The sequence below is a fragment of the Papilio polytes genome, unplaced genomic scaffold (assembly GCF_000836215.1).
Source record: "Papilio polytes unplaced genomic scaffold, Ppol_1.0 DF824024.1, whole genome shotgun sequence".
In the NCBI taxonomy this organism is placed as follows: domain Eukaryota; kingdom Metazoa; phylum Arthropoda; class Insecta; order Lepidoptera; family Papilionidae; genus Papilio; species Papilio polytes.
Window position 1 is genome coordinate 3,280,209 of NW_013525180.1, and position 24,845 is coordinate 3,305,053.

The 24,845-nt window shown below is 37.4% G+C and overlaps 1 protein-coding gene and 1 non-coding gene across 9 annotated transcripts in view; one reads left to right on the plus strand and one right to left on the minus strand.

Annotated features, from left to right (window-relative positions):
* The first annotated feature begins 920 nt into the window (after window positions 1-920).
* The window catches only part of LOC106101040 (AMP deaminase 2), a 31,899-nt gene continuing 7,974 nt past the window's right edge, over window positions 921-24,845 (plus strand). For 3 of the 8 annotated variants that reach the window (XM_013280124.1, XM_013280123.1, XM_013280130.1), the window contains exons 1-16: window positions 921-1,110; window positions 13,100-13,241; window positions 15,678-15,834; window positions 16,068-16,254; window positions 16,688-16,922; window positions 17,389-17,514; window positions 18,534-18,627; window positions 19,159-19,263; window positions 19,526-19,657; window positions 20,390-20,553; window positions 22,476-22,599; window positions 22,690-22,856; window positions 22,933-23,053; window positions 23,123-23,296; window positions 23,825-23,935; window positions 24,545-24,682. In XM_013280124.1, coding sequence (XP_013135578.1) covers window positions 999-1,110; window positions 13,100-13,241; window positions 15,678-15,834; window positions 16,068-16,254; window positions 16,688-16,922; window positions 17,389-17,514; window positions 18,534-18,627; window positions 19,159-19,263; window positions 19,526-19,657; window positions 20,390-20,553; window positions 22,476-22,599; window positions 22,690-22,856; window positions 22,933-23,053; window positions 23,123-23,296; window positions 23,825-23,935; window positions 24,545-24,682 — 2,289 coding nt within the window. In that variant the 5' untranslated portion in view covers window positions 921-998. Of the gene's footprint in view, window positions 1,111-4,929; window positions 5,033-7,625; window positions 7,770-9,441; window positions 9,696-9,722; window positions 9,800-11,433; window positions 11,611-13,099; window positions 13,242-13,888; window positions 14,057-15,677; window positions 15,835-16,067; window positions 16,255-16,687; window positions 16,923-17,388; window positions 17,515-18,533; window positions 18,628-19,158; window positions 19,264-19,525; window positions 19,658-20,389; window positions 20,554-22,475; window positions 22,600-22,689; window positions 22,857-22,932; window positions 23,054-23,122; window positions 23,297-23,824; window positions 23,936-24,544; window positions 24,683-24,845 lie in introns of those variants that run through there. The other 5 variants (XM_013280129.1, XM_013280126.1, XM_013280125.1 and 2 more) reach the window with 5 other exon arrangements.
* Window positions 8,595-8,684, minus strand: Trnay-gua. Its single transcript is given in 2 exon segments — window positions 8,595-8,630; window positions 8,648-8,684. It is a non-coding gene; the product is annotated as a tRNA-Tyr (tRNA).

Genomic DNA, 24,845 nt, shown 5'->3' on the forward strand with positions numbered 1-24,845 from the left:
GGACAGAATCGAAAAGTTTTGTATGGGGCTTGTAAAAAAAATGACATTGACATTTAAAACGTCACAGCGTTATCTGCTATTTAAAATTGGTAGGACAGAAATTTTGTATTTTATCTGACGTGACGTCATATTTACACTATCAGGGCCTCTATCTACCACCGGTGGGACAGGCCCTTATAGTCGTAACCCTAAGTTTCGACTACTAAAATATCTGTACAATAAGATTGTTTTATATAACAAAGTTGCAAACGAGCATGCGGCCAAAATAATGAATTAACCTTTGCTCATAGAGATTTGGTGAAAAATAAAAAAGTTGCAGAAGCGATGCCCAATGTACAGATGAAAGAATGTATAGAAAAAGATTTTTCCTATTTCCCAATTTCGTTTTCTTAAAAGGGAAAGACTAGAAATGGCTTCTAGTAATCTTTGTAATGTTTTTTTTTTATATTGGAGTCGCTTTTTGGTAGTATGCAAAACAAAGCTTGTAAGTACTCTGATTTTTTTAAATACTTATCTCCAAAATGGCTTAACTAATTGAAACTTGTATATTGGCATTTCTAGACACATTAAGTTTGTAATTCCTCGCGGACAATTTAGTATTAGATAACAATCAGAATTTTCTATGTTATTACTGAGAATATTATAAATACCAATTACCTACCATATTCTAGACTACACAATTATTTTACGATTTGATTTTGAGTGCACTATGATTTTCTATCTTTAATTTGTGTTGCCAATATTGAACAAAATTCTTAATAAAATAATTTAATTAAAAAGACACGCACGTTAAAATACAGTAAATATGCAGATTTAATTTTTTTGTTTAAAAATTTCCGCCGTAATCCTTCCAGACGTTGAATGACTCATACAACATACAAAGGCACTCTGCGCTCGGCGGGCCCAATCCGTTTCGTTTCGCGCAGTGGCGCTCGATACGCCATGTAGACTGGCGAGTTAAACAGTTTGCGGTCTTTGGTTATAAAATATTTAATGTTATGGCGGCCGGTTTCGTTGGTTCCACGAAAAATTTCCCTTTTTCATTTGATGTTGACGTCGAAGAAGAAGAAGAACCAGGACGTAGTACTCCACATCTCAGCAAGCGTATAGGTTAGTTCCTGTTTGTTTACTTTATTACGAGTTTTCAGCGGTCATCATAAACATTTGACGCAGGATCAATTAAAATTATGCTTTCAAACAAATTATCATTGTCCTTAATTAACTTTTTCTTTATATCATCTTTATTGTGAACATAATTATGTCGCAATATTTCAAAGACTAAGTAATACTTCGGTAAATCAACTCGCAAAATTCGATATGTAAGATTCTTGACTTTATAGGGTATAACCATTTTTTTTGTATTTTGGTATAAATGTTGTTGAGGTATAAATATGAAAATATGCCGGATAAAATATAATTTAATATATATTCATAGATATCGTAATAAAACAAATATCATGGGAAGTTGGTGGAAGTGGTGACGAAACCTTGTTTAAATAAAGAACGCCAAATTCCTAAAATACATGCTTCTATGTTTTATAATATTATATATCTTTCAGACCAATCATAAGAAAGTATATTGTAGTATAACGACACAAATACAGTTATAGAGGTTTTAAGTTATCAATATTCTATGTTGTAGAGATTTTGGGCTCTGATGCGAAGGGAACATATATATTTTTCATAATAGAATAATAGTATTTAAGTTATCGAGGTTCGATTGTGTTAAAAGTACATGTAAAGTAGACATGCTGATATTATAAATGACAAAGATTGGATGGATGGACGGATTCACTACGTAACTCCAAAACAGCTTAACTTATCTCCCTGAACGGCGCTGAAGTAGAACATCGTCTTGAACACAGAGCAACTAGTTACTAAACAAAAACCTCTTGGTCTCATCATGTTACACCTTCATTAGTGGTTTGGTGGCGATAAGTGAATTATTTTACTAGCAAATGTTTTCATTTTAACGTAGCTGTGTATATAAAGATGTATTATACACAAAATCGACGTATAGAACATAATAAGTGTTCAATTTCTTGTAAAGTGTTCAACGTAAATATCATTATTCTCCGGTGAAATCTAAGAAGCCACAATGTACTGTAATTAGAGCGCTTATTCAATTGTTTATGTTGTTACGTTTCCATTGTACTTGTAAGAAACAGGAAGCTGATACTTTTTATGAACGAAACAATACTCAATAACGATCGAGTATCTAATGACCATTGTCAGGACATAACACAACCAACGACCGTATTCCACTGGGATAGGTAGAAACCAGAGACATTTGACGTGGTCCTATACATCTGACTTGTCTTCCATATTTATACATGCACGTGGTTTTTAACTGCTCTTAATACTGAATACTGAATACCTTTAGTATTACTAATCTGCTCGAAAATCTAACAAATCGAAAGAAGTGGCAACCCTAACATTAATTCGAAGTTAACACTTTCACTGCTTAACAGGCCGATATCGGCCTGACGCGGTACTTAACTGATGCGGACAAAGAAAACTATGTCCTACTCGCTAGTTCGAAACGATTATCTCAGGTGCTTACATTATGTTACATAAAATATACATTATGTTTCCATAAAGTTATAGCAATTTTATCCTAGTGCTGGTGGGTATAGAAAGACCTGTCACTCACTGGCGGAATTATTGGGGGTCCATTTTGATCCGCCGCAGCACCAGATGAATTATTTTACTTGCTGCAGTAAACGTGTTAACATCCTGCATTGTTGATCGCAATCTATTGTAGAATATTGTCAGGGAAGAGATTAAAATTTATCAATGGCGGACAGCAACAGGGCTGCGCCACAATGACGATATATTGCTTAGATAACGACTAAGTTATCTGATAGCATACGGTATCAAAAACTTTGAAGTAGATATTTGTGTCGTCACGAAGATAAGCGCATAATCTTTGAACGCGTGTTGGCTGAACCACAATCATTCTAATGGCACGTTTTATTATCCAACTAGCTGTTTCCCGCGACTACGTCCACGCAAAATTAAGATAAAAAAGTAGCCTATAATATGTCCGTCTATGTCAGCTACCCTTCAGTGAAAGTCCGGTCAAAATCGGCCCAGCCGTTTCGGAGATTACCCGGAACAAACGCGGCTTGCGGACAGACAGACAGACAAAAAAAATTAAATGCGTTTTTACTTATCAGCAAAGCAAATACATTATTTATCCGAAATCTGGATTTTTTTTTATATTCGAAACGGACACTACAATTTTATTATATGTATACAGATAGATGTGTCTGATTCTCTTCATTTACGTTCTTATAACTAAACGAACTAAAGGTAAAACAACACTGATAAATATTACTAACTAGTATATGCATTGGTCTAGCCAAGACTATTGACTTTGAACACGACAGCTGAGGGTAGTTTATAAAAAATGCATGCTCATAATAATTCAACAAAAGTTGGTCGTGTATTGTATCAGTTTTCTTCTTTTCTCATATCACAATAGGTTTTCCTTGACCTAGTATTCACTGCGCTTAGCGCTTACACAAAACAAAAAAACACATATTCTATGTCCTACATTGGTAGTTTTTTTTAGCCTACTGACAAGAGAGTATTTTTTTGCTATGTTTGCATAATGTTATGTCAATTCCATAGTGACCTAAACAAATAAATCAATTTTATTAGTAGGGTTTCCATTCGATTCGTATTTTTCGGCAGACTACAAAATATTTACATTAAAATTTTATTGGTATAGAAAAATGTCTTGCGTACCATACTAAAAGTGCTAAATATTTAAATAAATATTTATAGCTGGCTAGGTCGTTATCACAAGCCGTGGATAATGCGCGCTAATCTGCTCCAAATACTATGGTGACCATATTTTTGTTCAGGACAAATGACGCGATAAGTCAAAATAAAGTAAAAAGTAAACGTATTGATGATAATCTGTATAAGTTGTAGCTAAGAACTACCTCGGTGACATCAAATTAAACTGCTGTAGAACAATAAAATAAATATGCCCCTACAGGGATCATTTGAGACACATCGAAGAAATGGACATGCAAACACGAGCCTCTATAAAGCTAGAATCTATGACAAGGTATGGATTAGGCACAAACTAAGATGGTATCAACGTTAGCAAGTCTAGGCAACAAGTTGGAATCTGTAGATTCATAATATCTGAGAGTGGGCGACAGGAACATTATTTCTCATTACCGAACATTAATACTTGTCAGCATGTTTATACTCTGTGCTCGTTCCAGTTCTAATATAAAATGGCAGGTTAATTTTGATAAATGGAAGCTTGACTGTGACATCTTGTATTATGAGATCATTCGTATCCCAAGCGACAAATGAATTAATTGTAACTATTTTTATGCGTCTTTCCTGATACATTGCAGAGGTATTAAATATTGTAACAATCATTTTTGTGCGTGCCGCATATCAAAACACGTCTCTTTCTCTTCCACCATTTTGTTATAAGGAAAGGATAGGAAAAGTAAGTGGATTTGACGGTGGAGGAGACGCATAGGAAGGGGAAATATCACAGTGCGTCTCCTCCTTCGTCGGTTAAGGGTAGGCAATGCATCTGTAATGGCGGATGTCTGGGCAACGGTCGTTTTGACATTTTGGCGGATTCAGGTGGCCGGAAGAAAAATTGCAATTTTAATACAAAATCTTTGAAGCCACGTTAAGATTTTAGCGTATACTTAACAAGTATTAGATCTGTTCAGAAATAAAGATTACGTGCTATGATATGTTATCCAGTACTTTTTGTTGATTTGAATAGTCAATAAGCAATATGAGATGATTTGCTTGTTTGATTTTTCTTTTTTAAAAAAGACAATTCCATGTAGTTCTAATTTCATATACACCGGTGTCGGTAGCGGATGAATCACTGACGTGACTGTGATTGTACGAAACACAAAAGCATTCCGTCGTGTTGTGCCGGCGCCAACGCGCTGCTAAACTGCTCAGTCTGTGTCCAAACATTACACCAACAGGTCTTCAACTTCGATGATAAATTATACAAGAGTTTTGTGACATATGTGTAAGAAAAACTTTTGTGTGCGCGCATTTTGACAGCAGTTTAGGCGGGAGCGATATGTAAATGCGAGTCTCCTGTTTCGTTCAGAAATTAAAATTTGTCTATTTTTTTGTAATTTAGGGTAAGTTTGCTGGTTTGCAAGCATCAAACATAAAAATTAGTTTCATTTGGTTGTTCGTAATTTACATATTATCATTATATCTCAATAACAAAATCAAGTGTGTAGATTATTGTACGTTTCTCTGATATGCAGCTGCGTTGCAAAGATCGAAGCATATTTACTTTTGGATAAATTTTCCAATTTATCATGTGTGGAAAGGTAAAGTGTTGTTAAAATAAAATAGACTCAATGGAGTCGTTAATTAAGTTCAAAATGCTTTGATCAATGTGTTGTAGAATTTTCATTTGCGACCCGCTCAACAACTATATTTACTTCAGCGTCCATCACGCGCGAGAGAAAACGCAAGTCGATTCGCTTTTCAGTCGTCAAGGTCGGCCATTTAGTGGCCGAGTTGAGGCAATTCATTGTTGTATTGTGATGACAAAATCACGTGCTTGAAATCGCTTTATGGTCAAAATGACCATAATTATATTCGACATTTAACAAGAGTAATTTTGTTAACTCGTTTTATGCTACATTTTAGTATTTTTTAACGTAAATATTGTTTACTATATTTGAGTGTATTTTGAAAGAGAACATAACATTTTATTACATTGAAATTTTCAAGTTTGGTTTTGACGAAATTTGTCTGTCAACCATCGTTTAAATGAAGATTGCACTTTGAGAAGAAACCGCACTCAGACAGACATTTATAATTCTGAATTCATTTATATCAATTAATCGAATTGCGCGGCATCGAGTTTACTAAATCTAAATTCGTATTGTGTGGGCGTTGAGCAGTTTATAAAAATACACTCCTGCGTAAATAAATGAAATGCAAGTCATTTTTATTCTGTGCGATGTTCATTTTTGTGCCACTAATGTGCAGTACTGATGCAGTATCAATTTCCACTATTAAAACACGCACAAAATCATTGTCAACTCTATTATTTGTTTAAAAAAATTTGCCATTTAGGCGCTGATGGATGTTATTGGTCGCGGTGAGAATTCAAACTAATATTAAAAATAAAACTATAAACAACATCAGCAATCGTTTTTAAAGTATAAGCTATCTTTTCCAAACAACTGCCTATCTATTTATACAGATCAGTGATACTCGTATATTCTGGCATCTCATCTAATTCACATTGCGTTTAGATTGAAAGTTATTTAAAACATATTACGATGCACGACCGGTTATTTTGATCGCGGATTCATTTGCTACAGGTGATTTGGCACTAATTGGAGCACTACAGGCGCCGTAGGGCTCCGTTAGCGTACACGAGAATTGGCACGGCCGGAGTACCACAAATAGCACACACTAATGACACGCGAGTAAATTATTTTATGAAAAATGTATGTCTATTTATAATATTTTGCGCATTTTGTTTGCGGTGAGGCATCGCTCTCGAACGTTCAATGTTATTGAACTGTCTTTAAAGAGATTTTCGTATGTTATTCACCTTAATTTTAAAATAGAAACTTGTTAAATATGCTCTTTGTATCCAAAATTTATTATAATTCCTAATAGAAAAAGCGTTATAGCGAACAGATTGCTATAACAGTTTTTTTAAATGATAGGGATGTACAGTTTTGCGGAAAATCTCATTTTGGAAACAGCTTCAGGGTATTAGAATAATCTTCGCTGATAGTGTTCGGATACATTTTTGACCGACTTCCCAAAAGAAGGAGGTACTCAATTCGTCTGTATGTTTTTTTTAATCGGTATTATTGGTCGCCAGTCGTTCTAGGTAGGTCTGGCGTGAGGGTCAGCTACTTAATATGATATTTTAACGTTAAGGCATATTATTCTATTTCCATATCTATTCTGTTCAACCAGTATATGGTTTATCGCTATCTTATCACCAGTCTATTTTTGCTTATCAAATACAGGAATGCCTCTTTCACTAAAAACCTACGGCTTTTCTACGTACTATTTCATTTGTTTTAATTTCTAAATTAAAAAAATAAAACAATTAAAAAATGTCCACTGTAAATATAGTCCGTCAATTAAGTGTAGGCAATGCATCTGCAATTGCGGATGTCCATGGGCAGCGGTCGCTTTCCATTTTGGCGGATTCAGGTGGCCGCTTGCTCGTTTACCACCACATATTATAAAAAAAATAGTAAAACATCGATAATTGAATTAGCTTTTGGATTCCATTTAATTGTTAGGTCACCCTTAGTATGTTATATATTAAAGTTGTTTAATCTACATAAGAGCCTCCCTTAGTGAGCAATTGATGAATTCTAAATGACGTTTGCGAATCATTGTAAATGTTATTTGCTGTGTTCTAGTATCAACTAACGCACATAATCAGTATCAATAATAATCTGACGTTATCAGACAAAATAAATTTACAGTCGTCATGTTATAAATCAATGCAGTTTTAACACAACTCGGGAGACTCGCATTTGTGTGTCGCAACTCCAAAACTACACAAAAAGATATCTCAATTTATGTCTAAAATAACCGAAATGTTTTGTGTGATTTAGCTAGCTGTCGGTAATCAATTAGACGTTTAACTTCTGATATAGTGTAGTTTAAATGTAGTTATCACATTAAAATGTCGATACGAGGTGTTCAAGATGGCTCAAGATCGCCAAGAATCGTGACTGATTCTTTCTTCGATGATGAAGGTAAGTTTTTTTCGAGTACATAATCCGATAGCTTTAGTACACGTGTTCTTGCAATGTAACGGTAATATGCGCATAACACAATCGAAATGATTATAAACATTTCATTTATCACTAGCTTTTGTCCGCGACTTCATCCGCCAGGAATTAATGTCTTAGTAAGTAGCCTAACTTATGTGTTCTACCAGAATATTTTATATGTGTCATCGTGATCGTAACAATATCCTTCGGCCACGTCTTCACTTAGCTTAGGTGAAGTCGTGGTCCAGCGCTGGTTTTTTATGTTTAAAAAAAACATCCATTTATTTAAACTTTCATATTTATATTAGTAAGACAAGATTTCTCTTTTCATTTCCATAAAAATTGTTGTCAATGATTGGCATGTAATTATATTATTACTTGGTCTATAAATTTAATATCGTTGTAACAAAGTATAGGAGTAATCGAATCGCGAACTCCCCTCGCAGAACCAGACAGGCTCCCCTCGGCCTTGTCCGCGGCCAGACGGGTTTGCCCCCACTTACCTACCTGATGTATGTACCACCTCATACTGATCAATACCTAAGTAAACCAGACTTAGGTTGATCTTTATTCACGTAATGTGTTCCGATTTAAGTATATCTCGAAAGGTTTATCATCTATTTTTAAACAGACAATAATCTGGAAACTGAAATTCCATAGATATAAAAGCTAAAAAAAATACAGTTATACAAAAGTTAAAAATTGTATTGGCGGGAAATCGTCTTATATTCTTCTTATATTTTATATATTACTTCGTATATTTTGTATGTGAGAAAGATAACAAAAAAAAAACTTAGTAAAAAAGTCTCCTTCGAGCCGGATTTGAACCAGCGACCTATGGATGTCTTGTGGCGATACCTCTACAGTCCACCGCTCTACCAACTGAGCTATCGAAGGTGTGGGCGGTGACGCGAAATTATTAACAATATCCTATTCAGAGTAAATGAGTTAATGTTGCATCACGAATGGAATTTTTCCTTGTGTACACAATAAATTAACGACCATTGTTTTTGTAAAATAATAGATTAAACGTGCAGTATTATGAAGGTAATTTGTTGAATCTCTCTAAAAAATATTTCCGTCTGAGGTAAATAGAAATGTATGTGTTCAATGTTTAATTATCGAGACGTGTTATTTGATATTTTAAGAATAGTTGAATTACTTCTATTTATTCCTTATCTCTTTCTTTTATTTATTAATCAAATTGAAAATTTTAGGATTAACACATTTCGTATTTCCTTTATTTTTCCCGTTCTCTCTATATGTCTATAAAGCGACTGGATAATGTCAATAATCCAGACAGCAAACTTTCGTAACATACTCCAGCCCCATTGTACTCGTTGCCAAGTTTGGCATTGATTTCTTCAATAACATTCTGCATGCAAAATTGTATTACGAGTATAGTATTTTATTGTCTGTCGTATTACGTGTAGCTACTATTTCATCGCGGGTGTCCACTGCTGGATTACTACAAAGACGAATTCTATAAAAATATCTGTTAAACGAATAAATCCATACCGCATGGAATCTTTCAATTAAACTGTTGTCCATAAACGTAATTGTACGCAGAGTTAACCGAAACGAGTGGCCACCGTGGGGCAAAACAGCGTCCGACGACGCAAAAATTATCGGGTCTTGTCAGTCGGTCGGCCGGTTCAGTGCGCGTTCGACGGCGACGCAACGCTGAGTGACGCATACGTGTGTCATGTCGTGGCATTCGCATTCCATATTCAAATTATAACTTTTTAATTAATGTTTTTTTAATTCTCATCGTGGCGTTACAAGTTGACAAGTGTATTTTTAATTAGTGCACGAGTAACATTTTTATTTTATTTTATACGAAATGGAAATCTGAATGTTTTTATGATGAAAGAAGTGTCTAGCTTTTTTATACAAGTTATAAATTAAGTAATCGAGTAATTTTTAATTGCATGTTAGTCGTACGTGGCATAGATACTAAGTAGATTTCGATTTAGGCCATGTGAGGCTCTCGGATTCATTATTATTCTAAGGTTGGAATATTGTTTACATGTACTGTGATCACTGAGACGTAGTTATACGTTAATTGATAGTATTTTTACGTATAGAACATGATTACTTTTAATTCATAAAAATTAAAATCCTTGGCCATGTTTACCTCGCCTATCAATTACATCAATTTAATAAGAATTTAACTTTGTTTACTAAGTTCTTTAGCTTAGTTTTCCTTAACAATATTTTTTGTAACTACATCCATATTAATAAGCAGAACTTTTTACCTCTAAGAATACATATTGGCAAAGGATATAAATACATGCCGCGTGTTTGGTCCTTTCTAAAAAAAACATATAGAATGCAATTTTTAATAGGTACCTACGACTATGTCTATTTAAGGCGAAAGTAAATTTAGAACAACATACGTCAGTGGCGCTGTTTGCACGACCTGTGAGGTCTGAGAGCGTGACCTCTTATCGCCACACGCGAGTTCGTCTACGCCATTGGTATACTAGTTGTACCCCGTAGTTTCATCTACAAATTGTATAATTATGTAATTGAAATTAAAACACATTTACTATTTTATTTAAGAATGATTTTTAGGTGTAGGAATTGCTTAAATTAAACATTTGTATTTTTTTGCTTATTTTCTAAAAATCGTAGCATATAAAATAGCTCAAAAAAGGCATTTTGAAAATCCTTTGGAAAATTGTTAAGATTAGCAGTATTAAACATACAAACTTTTCCGGCTTTACTATTATTATACAAGAAAGCATTTCTTCAACATTTCTTCCAGATTAGAATTTTCAATTATTTGATTCGAGGCACGTAACTTGACGCATTAAGAACTAAGCTTTTCAATGCCTTGAGAATAATTAACGACTCACGTTTTATCATAATCGAACATAACGTTTTAAAATGCGCACTTTGACTAAACAAACGCGTAACTGTTGTACAATTGTCGATTGTCTCGTAGCCCTATCAACTGTTTAGATGGAAAACTAAAAATCGAGTAGTGTGCACACCTCCATATAAGGTCAAAGGAATCAAATTGCGACTAAACAGTTGAACGACAGTTTAGTCAAAGGTGTGCGCCTATGCAACCTTGAAAACGAAAATCTTACTTCTTACTGATATTATAAATGCGAAAGTTTAGATGGATGGATGGATGTTTGTTAGCGTTTGTAGCCTAAACGGCTGAACGGATCTCCATGAAATTTGGCACAGGTTTAGAGCATAGTCTGGAAGAACACATAGGCTACTTTTTATCCCGGGAATAGTTACGGTTCCTGTGAGATTCATTAATTTAGTTTTTTAATGTTTACTCGATCATTCTGCAACGGTTCAACATATCCTTTTGAAATTTGGCACAGATATAAAACTAAGTCTGGAATACTCATGGGATGAGGTTCATCCCCGAGAAATATCAGGTTCCCGAGGGTTATGTAGCTTTTTGTTATTTATATAGTTCGTATGTTTTCTAATACCACGCGGACGAAGTCGCAGGCAACAGCTCGTATCATACAAATTCTCTTTGTTAATTTGTTATGATTTCATGTTTTAATAATATGAGTATTTTTTATGTCTATTGAATCATAAGTTTATACTTATCACACGATTGTTTATAAATTTCCACACGCAAACATCATGAGACATTTTTTTCAACATTCAGATAACCTTAGAGAGGACAAATGTTAAAAACAATATGTTTGTGTAAAACTGTTGTCAAGTGATAAATCTTATAAAATAGTTTGGTGGTACAGCATTAATATGTACAGTTTTGATAAGGATTTATGGCATGTGAGGTCTCGTGTGCAGTCAGAAACGCAGGAACCTGAACCAACACAACGTATGTTTTTTTTACTATTTTCGATATTTTTTTCGTATATACGAAAGTCAATATCGTCGAGTATCCCTGCAGCAGTGACATCTATCGATATTTTTTTATACAAAAAGGTGGCAAACGAGCAAGCGGCCACCTAAATCCGTCAAATTGGCGAAGAGACTGCTACCCATAGACATCCGCAATTGCAAATAAAGAGGATATTTTCCCTTCCTATGCGTCTCCTTCACCGTCAAATCCAATTTCCCATCCAATCCTTGCCTTAATAGAGAAAGGTGTGACGGGAAAGGGACTAAAATTGGGCCTCCGGTACCACACTCATCAGACGAAACGCGGAATTGCTTCCACTTTACTCCTGTCTTCAGTGTTGTCGTGGTATTGCACCCGGCGAGCTGACCCATTAAACTATTAAAATATAAATTTTAATTAAACGTGTACAGTTAATTCGACTTCCACTGCGACCTTGTGACAGTACTTCGCAAGGCGTGCGTGTATCCATTGTCTATTAGGTCGTTGGAGGTCACCGTCACAGATACTATTCTAAACAAATAACTATTGTAACGTTTCTACCACACTACCGCGAAAGCGAAACGGAATCCAAGAACGTAAAGCGAAAATAAAAAGCAGAGCTCATTCCATGTTGATTGTGGCTTCGTTTAAGAATAAACAAAATCAGTCAGGTTTATATCCAAATTGGATTTGCTTTGGTTTTGGTTCGCTTTTACGGTTGTACGCTAAAGGCAATAAAGCACTATAGTGTGTCTAAATAAAATAGATTAGTTTGATAAATGACGCATATGAAGTATCGAATTCAATTTGTATGAAAGTAAATGCCACACTTAATAGACAGGTATCGTAGTGACGAAACAAACACGCATAGCGAACAATTTTGAACTATGGATATCCTACTAAATTTAAAGCGAATTGACAAACTAATCTAAATTATTTAGACACACTATAGTTCGCCAAAGTACTTGATATTCTATGCGTATTTAGTTTCTGCTTAGATCTTTTCTATAAGCTACAATACCAAAACATTTCTTTATGTTAAATACCAAATGGAATGTGAAAAATGCAGACTGTAAAAGGGTACTATCGACCTATTGGTATCCCCCCTTATGACTCCCCATTCGTCGACAGATTTTCGGGTTAGAACTTGTTCTTATTGTACTGTCCCTCTGCAACGCACGTGTACAGGTAATCTATATCTCTTAGGGTCTGTTTGCATTAAGCTAAAAATGTATTGTCGCAATATTCGTATGTCCATGAGAAGTAACCCTATATTATTAAAAGTATTAATAAATTGTTTAATTAAACAACAAACTCTCATAATCTGTAGCAAACATGTTCTGCGAAAGCGCAGTTCGATCAATTTCTTACTCTACCCATTTATGGTTTTACACAAATATACTATGTACCTAATTTCATTCTTACAGAACTAGGTGTAAGATATGTGCAAATTATGGTACAATTTAATAATCAATGTCGGTTGCAGGCAGCGAGAGTCCGACGAGCGCTGTGGGGGCGGAGGCCCCGCGGGAGCTGCCCAATGAGCTGTCGGCGCCCTACGAGGTCCCGCAGTTCCCCATTGAACAGATCGAGAAGAAACTACTCATACAGAGGCAGCTTAATGTAAAGTAAGTGAATTGTTTCATCTATACTAATATAATAAAGCGTAAACATACACTTCTTTGTTGCCTAAGATGTCAGCAATTACAGCACATTATAAATAATTCTTTTTTAAAATAAAAAGCCGTACACTTACGTCACGCTTTAGGCTATATATTTTCACGCCATTAACCTTAAGGGCTAAAATTTTTTAATAAAAACCCTAATGTGGGAAAGAGACCAAAAGTTGCTGCCAACATCAAGGAAGCAAGATTGCCAAGGTTTGTCATGTCATTTTGACATTTGCTATTGATAATTTGACAAATGTAAACAATGAAATAAAATTTTCATAATTTCAAGCAGATGAAGCAACACGGGAACAGCTAGTTAACTAATAAAATCATACAAAGTCAATTTCGTCTCCTTTGCTGTGACCTCTTTATTGAATGTCAAGTTATTTTTTTATGTGATATGAACGAAACAAAACGGGCGTCCGACATGTAAGTAAAACAGCGGTAGGAGCCGGTATTATTAGTGTCAAGTAATTGGATCAACCTTGAGGCGACAGTAACCCTTATTGCGGGGGATCCTCGCCACGGTTCCGTTCGCAGTATGATTGCATTTCGGAACGCAGCTCGCGTCGCGACGGCTGTATGACGCGTTGATTTGCTTTAAACGTCGATTAAAAAAACAACTGTCATCTTTTGGCGGGAAGTGATAGGTTAGCTTTTTATTATAAAAAAAAAATCTAATTAAAATGTGCGTGTAATTAGTTCAGTTTTCGTTTTATTATGTTTGGGAGTAAACTTGAATGTAAGCGATGGACTTCGACAAGGAATTACAGGTGTTTTATATGTCTTATTTTTTACCACAGATAATACAATAGCATACTAGTATACTTACTAATATTGTTAATTTCCTTTTCGGCGTACAATAATTTTATTGTAATCAATAAAATATTTATTTATTGCACCCGGGAGCCCATGCCTACTTTCAAACGTATTTTTTTCAGTTTATAGATGTTATTTACTATTTATAAAAAAAAAAAACTAAATGTTTCTACGTGCTTTTATTACTTATTTTGCTTGTTATAGTAAGTTACGAATTTGTTTAGTCTGTGGTCGTGTCTCTTTTGCTTTGTTTTTTTTTGTAAGAGAAGAGGGCAAGAGGTGCAGAGAAACAATCGCCAGGAACAACGTAAAATTGTCTCTTGTGTTTTTCTAGTAAATAATATACTCGATATTATTGTAATAAATCGATTTTACTGTCATAAGATAAATACAGATTATCGCACATTTGACGAAATGTTATACCCAAAAAATCTTTATCATAATAATTATGATTTTTTCTTTGTTATTGCAGGCAGGCTTAGCGTGGTGTTAAGTAATAGCCAACCGCGACTTAATCCATGCAAATTGACACGAAGCCTTATAGCTGATGCCGACTCGTGTACGCAATAAAATATATTCTATTAAAATAATAATATAATTAAAATAATATATTAAAATAATAATATAAGAACGTCGACCTGATTTTTCATGCAACAACTGATGCTGCGGGCTGTAGGTACCACTGTTGCCGCTTACAAGACCGGGCTTGATTGACTAAACTATCGCACAACTGTTGTGTCATTGTTGATTGTCGATTGTTTCGCAGCAAACTTCATTATTTAGTTGAAGGAAAGAGAATCGAGTAGTGTGCCTCCATATAAGCTCATAGAAATCAAAGCGAGACAACAGTTGTTACGCACGTTTAAAGTCTATTTATATTGTTATAACGAAGTGGCTTTTGAGTTTACGACGATAATATGGTATTAACAAGTTTTTTATAATCTTAGGTAAAGGGGGATTTTTGTCTTGGGTAAGACATGTCAATCCCATAGTGCTGCTAGTAGATTCTAAGAAACGAGCTATTAACTAGTTATCATTGTAAGTGTTATACAATGTAAGACGCATATCGAGTTCTGTGAGCTCTCGCCCACTCGTTACGGTATCAATGGCCGAGAATGCAACGCCTACCTTACTACGAATTGCTTAGTTCGATTATGTAGAAATTTACCACTATGCTAGCGATAATTCAGTGTCTAATGCTGTCGGAATATTCGAGTTAAGAGGCATTAGAACTTCCCAGTAACGTTAGTTGAGTACATCACTATCTTCCTTCGTGATTGATCTATTATGTATTGTAGTTTTTGAGTTAAACCGTTGACGATGAAGTAGTTTTTGAGTTAAACAGTTAACGAAAGATAAATCCTAATGTCGTAGCAGCCAGTTAAAAAAAACACATGATTCAAAGCAAATAACATTTGTCGAGTCAAGTGTTGAGATTACAAAACAAATAACGTATCACATTTCTGATTTACTTGCGTTATGATTAATGGCTATCGAATTTTATTCTATTTATGTTCACGCAATAATGTTTTAAAAGACAGTATTTCACGATCCCATTTTGTCTCGTTATTTTAGGGCAGCAGAATGTGGTCAGTCTGTGAGGTCGTTCGCTGGCAGCGAGGCAGGCGCGCTGGAGGAGGCCGCGCGGCTGAGACTTGCCGACGAAGAGGAGCTTGACGTCGTGCTGCCTCACTTCCAGCGTGTCGCCATCAGCGGAGAAGATACATCGGGGGTAAGGCCCTAACATTTAATTATAACATGCACGTAGACCAGGTAACAGACTGTTCCATTACTGAGATAAACCACCTGAACACCAAGTACTTACTTCTTCATTTTGTTTCACCATCCCCAGAGAAATGTGGACTTCTCGCGTGACCTCAACTAGAACTTTTCAACACTCACTCAAACACTAACAGTCCATAACACTTTGATTTCTCTTAGTTACGTCGAGCGCGTCTTTCGCAGGTGCCGCTGGAGGACCTGCAGCAGGCCTCCTCGTACTTGGTGCAGGCGCTGGAGATACGCAAGCGGTACATGGAAATGTCACAGCAGAGTTATGCGACCATCACGGCGCGGTTCGTGCGTAGCATGGACGCTGATGCCCCCGCCAACCACACGCCCAGTACTAAAGTACCGAGGAGTCATATTGCTGGTGAGACATTACAACATCACACTAATCTATACTATTATTATAAAGTGAAAAAGATTGGTATTTTCGGATTTTTGAATGTATTGACAACACATGTATGTATTAACACAAGTGCCTGTTGGTTACTTAAAAGGAAGTCCCTACAACTGATTGATTTGTAACTTACTTGATTTAATAATAAAAAAATTATTAAATTATTATTATTATTATTGAAATAACTCAAAAACTACTGGGCTGATTTAAAAATTCTCACACTACTCGATTTTTAATTGTGCAAACTGTTGAATTGGCTGCGAATCAATCGACAGTCGCACAACTGTTGTGCTATAGTTTTGTTAAAGGTGTGCACTGCTCTTAATTAATTTGTTCTAGTTTTCAGTTTATCAGTAGACATCTTAGTTTGACCATTAAATAACCACAAGTGCCTTCCGTACAGACCACATAGTGCACCCGCCGTTCAGGGACAAGGACCCATGGGAGTGTCCTATGCCGGCAGCCAAGGGCTACAGCATCAGATCGGATGATGGTGTGTTCAACCTGTACCGGCCGCGGCAGGAGGAGGGCCAGAGGGATGGGGCGGGGGAGGAGCGCGTGCCCTACGAGTATGTGACGCTTACCCAGTACATCCAGGACATGAACACAATGTGCAATATGATAGCTGATGGACCACTGTAAGTACACTTCTATATAATTATACTATAATTATAAATAATATAAATATACTAGCTTCCGCCCGCGACTTCGTTCGCGTGGGATTGAAAAGAATAAAACAGAGTAGCCTATGCCAAATTTTATCGAAATCCGTTCAGCCGTTTAGGCTACAAACTCTAACATCCATCCATCCATCTAAACTTTCAAAATTATAATATTAAATATAAAGTAATTGACTGGTCAGTCAATTTGTTGTCTTCTGTAGCCTAAACCACTGAACCAATTTCTGTGTTCTTCGATTCCTACTCTTCCCCTGAGTGTCACACGGGCATAGTATATATTTGGCTGACCTTGAATATCACACTGCAGAGTCTTCGTCCCACAACGTGTTAATATACCTTAAATTATGCCTTGTGCAGCGACTTCTTTTATCCGAGTCCAAATATTAAACTACATACTCAGTCCTTTTTGCGTTTTTGTGTGCAGCAAGTCGTTCTGCTACCGGCGGCTGAGCTACCTGTCGTCCAAGTTCCAGCTGCACGTGCTGCTGAACGAGCTACGGGAACTCGCTTCACAGAAGGCTGTGCCGCACAGGGACTTCTATAACATCAGGTGACGTCCCACATACAAACAAGACCACAGTCAAGTGCTTAAAGCCCCCAACCCTTGGTAGATGCCTACATCTGTGAGATTAGTTAACTCTCTGCAAGAAGACACAGATGACACACACCAACAGGAACACATTCCAAGCACACTATGATAATTCGCCAATAGAGGCCTAAAAATCATTTTCTCTTTCCAATCTTTCACTTATAAAGAAGGGATGGGATATCTTTTGTATTAGATTTGGTGGAGGTGGGCATACCTAGGAAGGGAACACAGAAAACAGGCGTGAAGTGGAAGCAATTCCGGCGTTTCGTCTGATGATTGTAGTGCCGGAGGCCTAATTTTAGTCCCTTTCCCTTTCCACCCTTTTCTTTAGAGGAAAAGATGGGGAGGAAAAGTGGATTTTACGGTGGAGGAGACGCATAGGAAGGGGAATGTCCTCTTTATGTGCGTCTCCTCCTCCATCAATTAAGAGTAGGCAACGCATCTACAATTGCAGATGTCTATGGGCAGCGGTCGCTTCGCCATTTTGGCGATTTGAGGTGGCCGGTTGCTCGTGTGTTATAAAAAAAAAAAGGGGAAATATCCCCTTTCTGTCTTTCCGTCAATTTAAGGTAGTCAACGCATCTGCAAACGGTGTTTGAGGATCCCCACGCATTTGGATAGTATTGAAATTAGGTCGGATAACGAGTACGGGTCTAAAGGACGGTAAGGTTCGGAACAGTTCCCAGAAGCGGATATTTGCGGGGCTTACCTGGTTATTGCGCTGCGCGTATTACATGGTCTTACTACACTGTTAGTTCCTTCACTACTATCTCACACTGCCTTCTCACTCAGCCCCGCGTGCGTATGTCAACGCTCCACTCAAAGTTCGAATTCCGAACCAAAGCGTTTCAAAAGACGAAGAAAGAGCGAAGGAGGATGGATTGTAACAAAGGGTCGAAGAAGGTCGGTTGGGATAACAAAATGAGGAACGCGGTGACGATACAAAAATGTTTACACCAATTTGTTTTGTTCATTTGCAGGAAGGTGGACACGCACATCCACGCCGCGTCCTGCATGAATCAGAAACATCTGTTACGTTTCATTAAGAAGACCCTTAAGAACCACGCGGATGAGGTAAAACACCAACACATGCTGTGTTTCTGAAGTATCCATTTATTTTGTCAGTAGATTCGCCTGCGACTCCGTCCGCGTGGAATTAATGATTCTAGACCAGTGATTCTCACCCACTTACCTTAATAAACGTTAAGTTATTATTGTATTTTCGTTTATTTAAATTCTTTGTCATACATTATTTATTTAGGTAAATAATTATTATCTTTTTCTTTGTGTGCCGCCAAATTTTGAAATCGTTATATATGTGCCGCAACAAAAAAAAGTTGAGAATCATTATTTTAGACTACCCTCTTCAACTACGCATAATTTTATCTAGATCCGTTCAGCTTTAGTCTACAAAGTCTAACAAACATCCATCTAATCTTTCGCATTTATAATATTAGTAAGATTATCTTGATTATATTAGTTTGATGTTTCAACGGTGTAAAATTCAAGTTACGTTCGGAAACGCATTTCACGAAGTTATCGAATCAAAAACTCTAACGAATTATGAAGATTACATTAAAAACTTTATTTTTTTTTGTATTTAAGGTGGTAACACTGCACAAGGGTACTCCGATGACGCTGAAAGCTGTATTCCAAAGCATGAACCTCAGTACATACGACCTTACTGTCGACATGCTCGACGTACACGCGGTAAGTACTGTTAGAGCGGACACCTTTGACAAATTGTCGCACAACTGTTTAGTCCCGCTTTGATTCCTTTGAGCTTATAAATCTCCATATAAGCTACTTAAGTTTTAGTTGTGTAACTAAACAGTTGAATTGACTTCGAAACAATCGAAAATCGCACAACATTTTATTGTTTTGTCTATGATTAAGAGTACTGTGTTCTAGTCTGTATAATTTAAATGTTCTAAAACAATGAAAACCCAGCCTTATAATTTTCATCCATTAGGACCGCAACACGTTCCATCGCTTCGACAAATTCAACGCCAAATACAACCCGATAGGCGAGAGCAGGCTGCGCGAGGTCTTCCTCAAGACTGACAATTATATGAATGGAAAATACTTCGCGAGGATCATCAAAGTAAGTCAGGAACTAGCCTAACATTTGACATGTTTTAGATTTTTTTCATTCTACTCAGCTCCTTAGGTATATAGCGTGATGTTAAATATCCTATAACTTACCTTATTAGATGAACTATTGGAGGATAAAAGTGTTTTACAAATCTGATTCTTTTATTTTGAGATTAACGGGCACACACATGCCTCGTTTTTATTTAATTAACATAGAAATAAATAACAATAATCTACAAGTCGCTTTAGCCGAATGATAAGTAAGAAATTACTGGCCTGGGGGCGTTTACTTCCAGACTATCCTCTAAATCTTTGCCACGTTTTATCTGGATCTGTTAAGCGGTTTAGGCTAGAAACTAACATCCATCTAAACTATTTACGAGTATAATATTAGTATGTTTAAAACATACAATTTATAAATGCAATAGTAAATTAAATTTCTATGAAGCAGAGCGTCGGTGGCTCAGGGGTTTTAGCACTTGACTTCTAAATCTACAGGTCCTGGTTTTGAATCCCGCCATATACCAATGTTATTTTTTTTTCTAATTTCACATTTACATAATTTACCCGACGTTCTTACGGTGAAGGAAAACAAAGTGCAACCTGCACATATCAGCGAAGAAATTTAAAGATATGTGTGAAGTCATTCCGCGTGGTTGACTATGACCTAGTCACACTAATAGGTAGGCTCCGAGCTCCTTAATGGGGACGTATACGATGATGATAAGCATTATTCTGTTAGGAAGTGGCATCCGACCTCGAGGAGAGCAAGTACCAGAATGCGGAGCTCCGGCTGAGTATTTACGGCAAGAGCGCGGGCGAGTGGGCCAAGCTGGCGCGCTGGGCCATACAGTACCACGTGCACTCCAACAACGTGCGCTGGCTCATACAGATACCGCGGCTATAGTCAGTATCTATATATCGTTTGTTTATCTGTTTGTGTCACTGCAGATAGAAGAAAACCAATGTTGGAACTTCTAAAACTTTTCATTATTCTTGTATTATTAAACACAACCGGTTTGCCATTAATAAAAGATCCTTTAAATACCGAATTCTGATAAGTCCCAATAGTTATAGGAGTCACATTATATTGATTGTAGGGAACCTGATACATTTTACGAAAACACTCCACAGTTACACTTGACATTCATACACAGCACACATACACACTTACATAACACGTACAATCACTCACACATATAAACACGGTGCACGACGAGTGGTCGAAATATAGTGCAACGCATCTATTTTTGTGACCTGTCATTGGTGCATTTAAATTCGCGACTGCACAGCTGACCGGGGTCATTGACCGAGCGGCGCGCGCGGTTAATTAACAGTCGCTTTCAAACTGTGCCCGCGCTGACCACTGTTAATTATCGCTCTTGTTATCCCAGCTTATTATTATTGTGTTTCTTCTCTTCTTCTGCTTATAACGTGTTGCACTCTCCTTCTACTTCTTTTTATTATATATATTGTGTTGTGGAGAAAGTGTTTTTGGTGTGAATAAATTGGTTGAAGAATAACGGTCGCATCATTTAAAATCTGCACCAACACTCATCACCCCAGCGACACCATCACTACCTACCACCACATTGGTGACCCCGAAGAACAAAATGAGCAACACGGAGGACGATTTTCAAGAGGCACGCTCGCTGCAAAATGAACCTTATGGTCATGTATGTAAGGTCGGAATTCGTATACCACCGTTTTGGCCGGAGGAACCTGAAATATGGTTCGCGCAGATCGAAGGTCAGTTCAGCATCGCCGGAATAACAAGCGATTCGACAAAATTCCATTATGCTATTGGTCAGCTTGGAAACCTATACTCTAAGGAGGTGAAGGACTTAATAGTAAATCCACCCCCAACGGACAAATTTCAAAAACTGAAATCCGAGTTAATCAAACGGTTGACGGCTACCAAAGAAAAGAAGCTGACGCAGCTGGTAAAGCACGAAGAGATGGGAGACAGGAAGCCGTCGCAATTTCTTCGACATCTTGAGAGCTTAGGCGGTTCACAAATTTCAACGGATTTTTTAAAAACAGTTTGGCTGAGCCGGTTACCTACTACTACTCAAACGGTTTTGGCAGGACATACTTCTGCCACGATTGAAGAGTTGGCGGATATAGCAGATAGGATCAATGATCTAGTCCCGTCGACACCACAGGTGGCATCAACTAGCCTACAGAATGTTAATGTCCGCGCGCGCCGCTCGGTCAATGACCCCGGTCAGCTGTGCAGTCGCGAATTTAAATGCACCAATGACAGGTCACAAAAATAGATGCGTTGCACTATATTTCGACCACTCGTCGTGCACCGTGTTTATATGTGTGAGTGATTGTACGTGTTATGTAAGTGTGTATGTGTGCTGTGTATGAATGTCAAGTGTAACTGTGGAGTGTTTTCGTAAAATGTATCAGGTTCCCTACAGATATTGTCCATTACAGGATTTCCTTAAAATGTTCTAAATATGAGAAAACTACACCAACTCAACGACCAAGCCTTTGGCAGAAGTATACTAATCTTAAAACAAAACGGATTGTTAAAGAGTAACCAAAAAATCATGGTTGTTAGATGTTGGCTAGAATCACCAGCAAATCCAAGGGGGGGTTCATGGGGGTCATGACCCCCGAAAAACTGGTTGACTTGACCACGACTATGTGACCCCCTCCCTCTTGGCGCCAAAGCTGGATCCGCCCTTGTCTGGAATTGCATTGTTGAACAACTCATTTGTAATTAATAATCCCCCCACTTTACTCCAGTTTTATAAAACCACTTTCTTTTGGTGTATCAAATCTAATTTAATATTTTTTTTTTTGTGTTTATACAGTGACATCTTCAAGTCGAACAAGATTATGAACAACTTCCAGGAGTTCCTTAGCAATATCTTCCAGCCGCTTTTTGAGGTCACCAATGACCCTAACAGCAACCTTGAACTGCATAAGTTCCTCACCGTAAGTATTTCCAGCTTTCGTTGATTCTAATCAGTCGATTTAGTGCCTTAATCAGTTACTATATAGTCTAAAGTAATTGGTATCTTCTAGCACGTGGTTGGCTTCGACAGCGTGGATGATGAATCCAAGCCGGAAAACCCGATGTTGGATGCAGAGGTGAAGGTACCTGGTCAGTGGGATGACGAGGAAAATCCGCCATACGCGTACTATCTATACTATATGTACGCTAACATCACCGTACTCAACCATTTCCGCAAGTCAGTATCATATTAATAACTACCCACACTATATTTGCATATAGCAAGACTATTGGTGTATATATCATTCTTTTAGGGAACAAGGTTTAAACACATTTGTGCTGCGTCCCCACTGTGGTGAAGCAGGTCCTGTGCAACATCTCGTCTGCGGCTTTATGCTCGCTGAGAACATATCTCACGGATTACTCCTTAGAAAGGTATAAAATAAATTTAATTTAAACTTACTGCTCGAAGGACCAATTTATTACCAAGTAATGTTTTTCCAGGTGCCAGTGCTGCAGTACTTGTACTATTTAGCACAGATCTCTATAGCGATGTCTCCTCTCAGTAATAACTCGTTGTTCCTCAACTACCACCGCAACCCGCTGCCGGAGTTCCTCGCGCGGGGACTCTGCATCACGCTCAGTACTGACGACCCGCTGCAGTTCCACTTCACCAAGGTATACAGACAAATTAAAACTTTATAAACATGTTAATAATGCTTAAATTGTATTTTAAAGTTACTTTCTATCACAATTCACTCGTTAAATAATAACTAATGGTCGTCAGTGAAGGAAAATGAAGTCGGCGAAGAAATTCAAAGATATGTTTGAAGTCAACCAACCCCCAGTGGGCCAGCGTGGTTGACTATAGTCTAGTCACCCTAACTTACTTAGGGTAGGCTGCGACCCCTCGGTGGGACGTATAGTGAGCTGGTTATGATGATGATGGTCTTTAGTTATTAGTAATTTTTTTTTTTGCGGAGTGACTAGGATCTAAAAATTTAACGTGAACTAGTACTAAGTTTTGGGTTTTATATGAACAAAATATGGCATTTTAATATTTTTAATAGCATCAGTTTTATTTCTGCGAGTGGCGCTAGTGTGCAACATGGCCCCACTTTTCTTTGTTACGGTTCTTTTGCTGAAGATTTAGGTATTTATATTGGTACTGTGCGTGTACTGACGTACTGATACATGGTGTCCCAGGAGCCGCTGATGGAGGAGTACAGCATCGCGGCGCAGGTGTGGAAGCTCAGCTCCTGCGACATGTGCGAGCTGGCGCGCAACTCAGTACTCATGTCAGGCTTCCCGCACGAGGTATCTATACATTATCAAATTGGAGTGTCTGTATATGATACCCGAAAAAAAAAACATATTTAGTACACACAACTGCTGTGTTTTTTATGTTTTTGCGTTGCTAATAACGAAAAAATACTTTGCAATATTCTGCGTGTCTATCTAGGAGTCCATGTTATTCCTGTTAGTAGTTAGACAAGATCTAAATGCGAAAATAGCTAATTAAGACCCTAGTATTATAGGCTATTTGTTAAATTTATTTTTTATACAAAAAGATGGCAAACGAGCAAGCGGCCACCTAAATCCGCCAAATGGCGAAGTGACAGCTGCCCATAAACATCCGCAATAGCAGATGCGTTGCCTACCCTAAATTGACGGAGAAAGAGACGCACATAAAGAGGATATTTCCCCTTCCTATGCGTCTCCTCCGTCAAATCCACTTTCCCATCCAATCCTTCCCTTATAAGAAAAAGGTGGGACGGGAAAGGGACTAAATTTGGGCCTTTGGCAGCAGCCGCACAATTCTGAGCTGACAGCCACGGGCGACTGCTAGTATTACCTAAATATCAGAGAATAATCAACGACTTTAGAAGTTTAAAGGAAGAGTGATTAATTCTATTACTCTACAAGATGAAGCAGTACTGGCTCGGTCCCAACTATATGAAGGAGGGCGTCGCCGGCAACGACATCACGCGCACCAACGTACCCGACATACGCATCTCCTTCCGCTACGAGACACTGCTCGACGAACTTACAAACATATTCAAGGTAACACACAACATTCACTATTCTGACACATAACACACATTCTCTTTTAGAACACACACCTTTGACTAAACCATCGCACAACTGCGCGATTGTCGATTGTTTAGCAACCAATACAACTGTTTAGTTGCACAACTTAAAGTCGAGTGTTCCTCCATATAAGCAC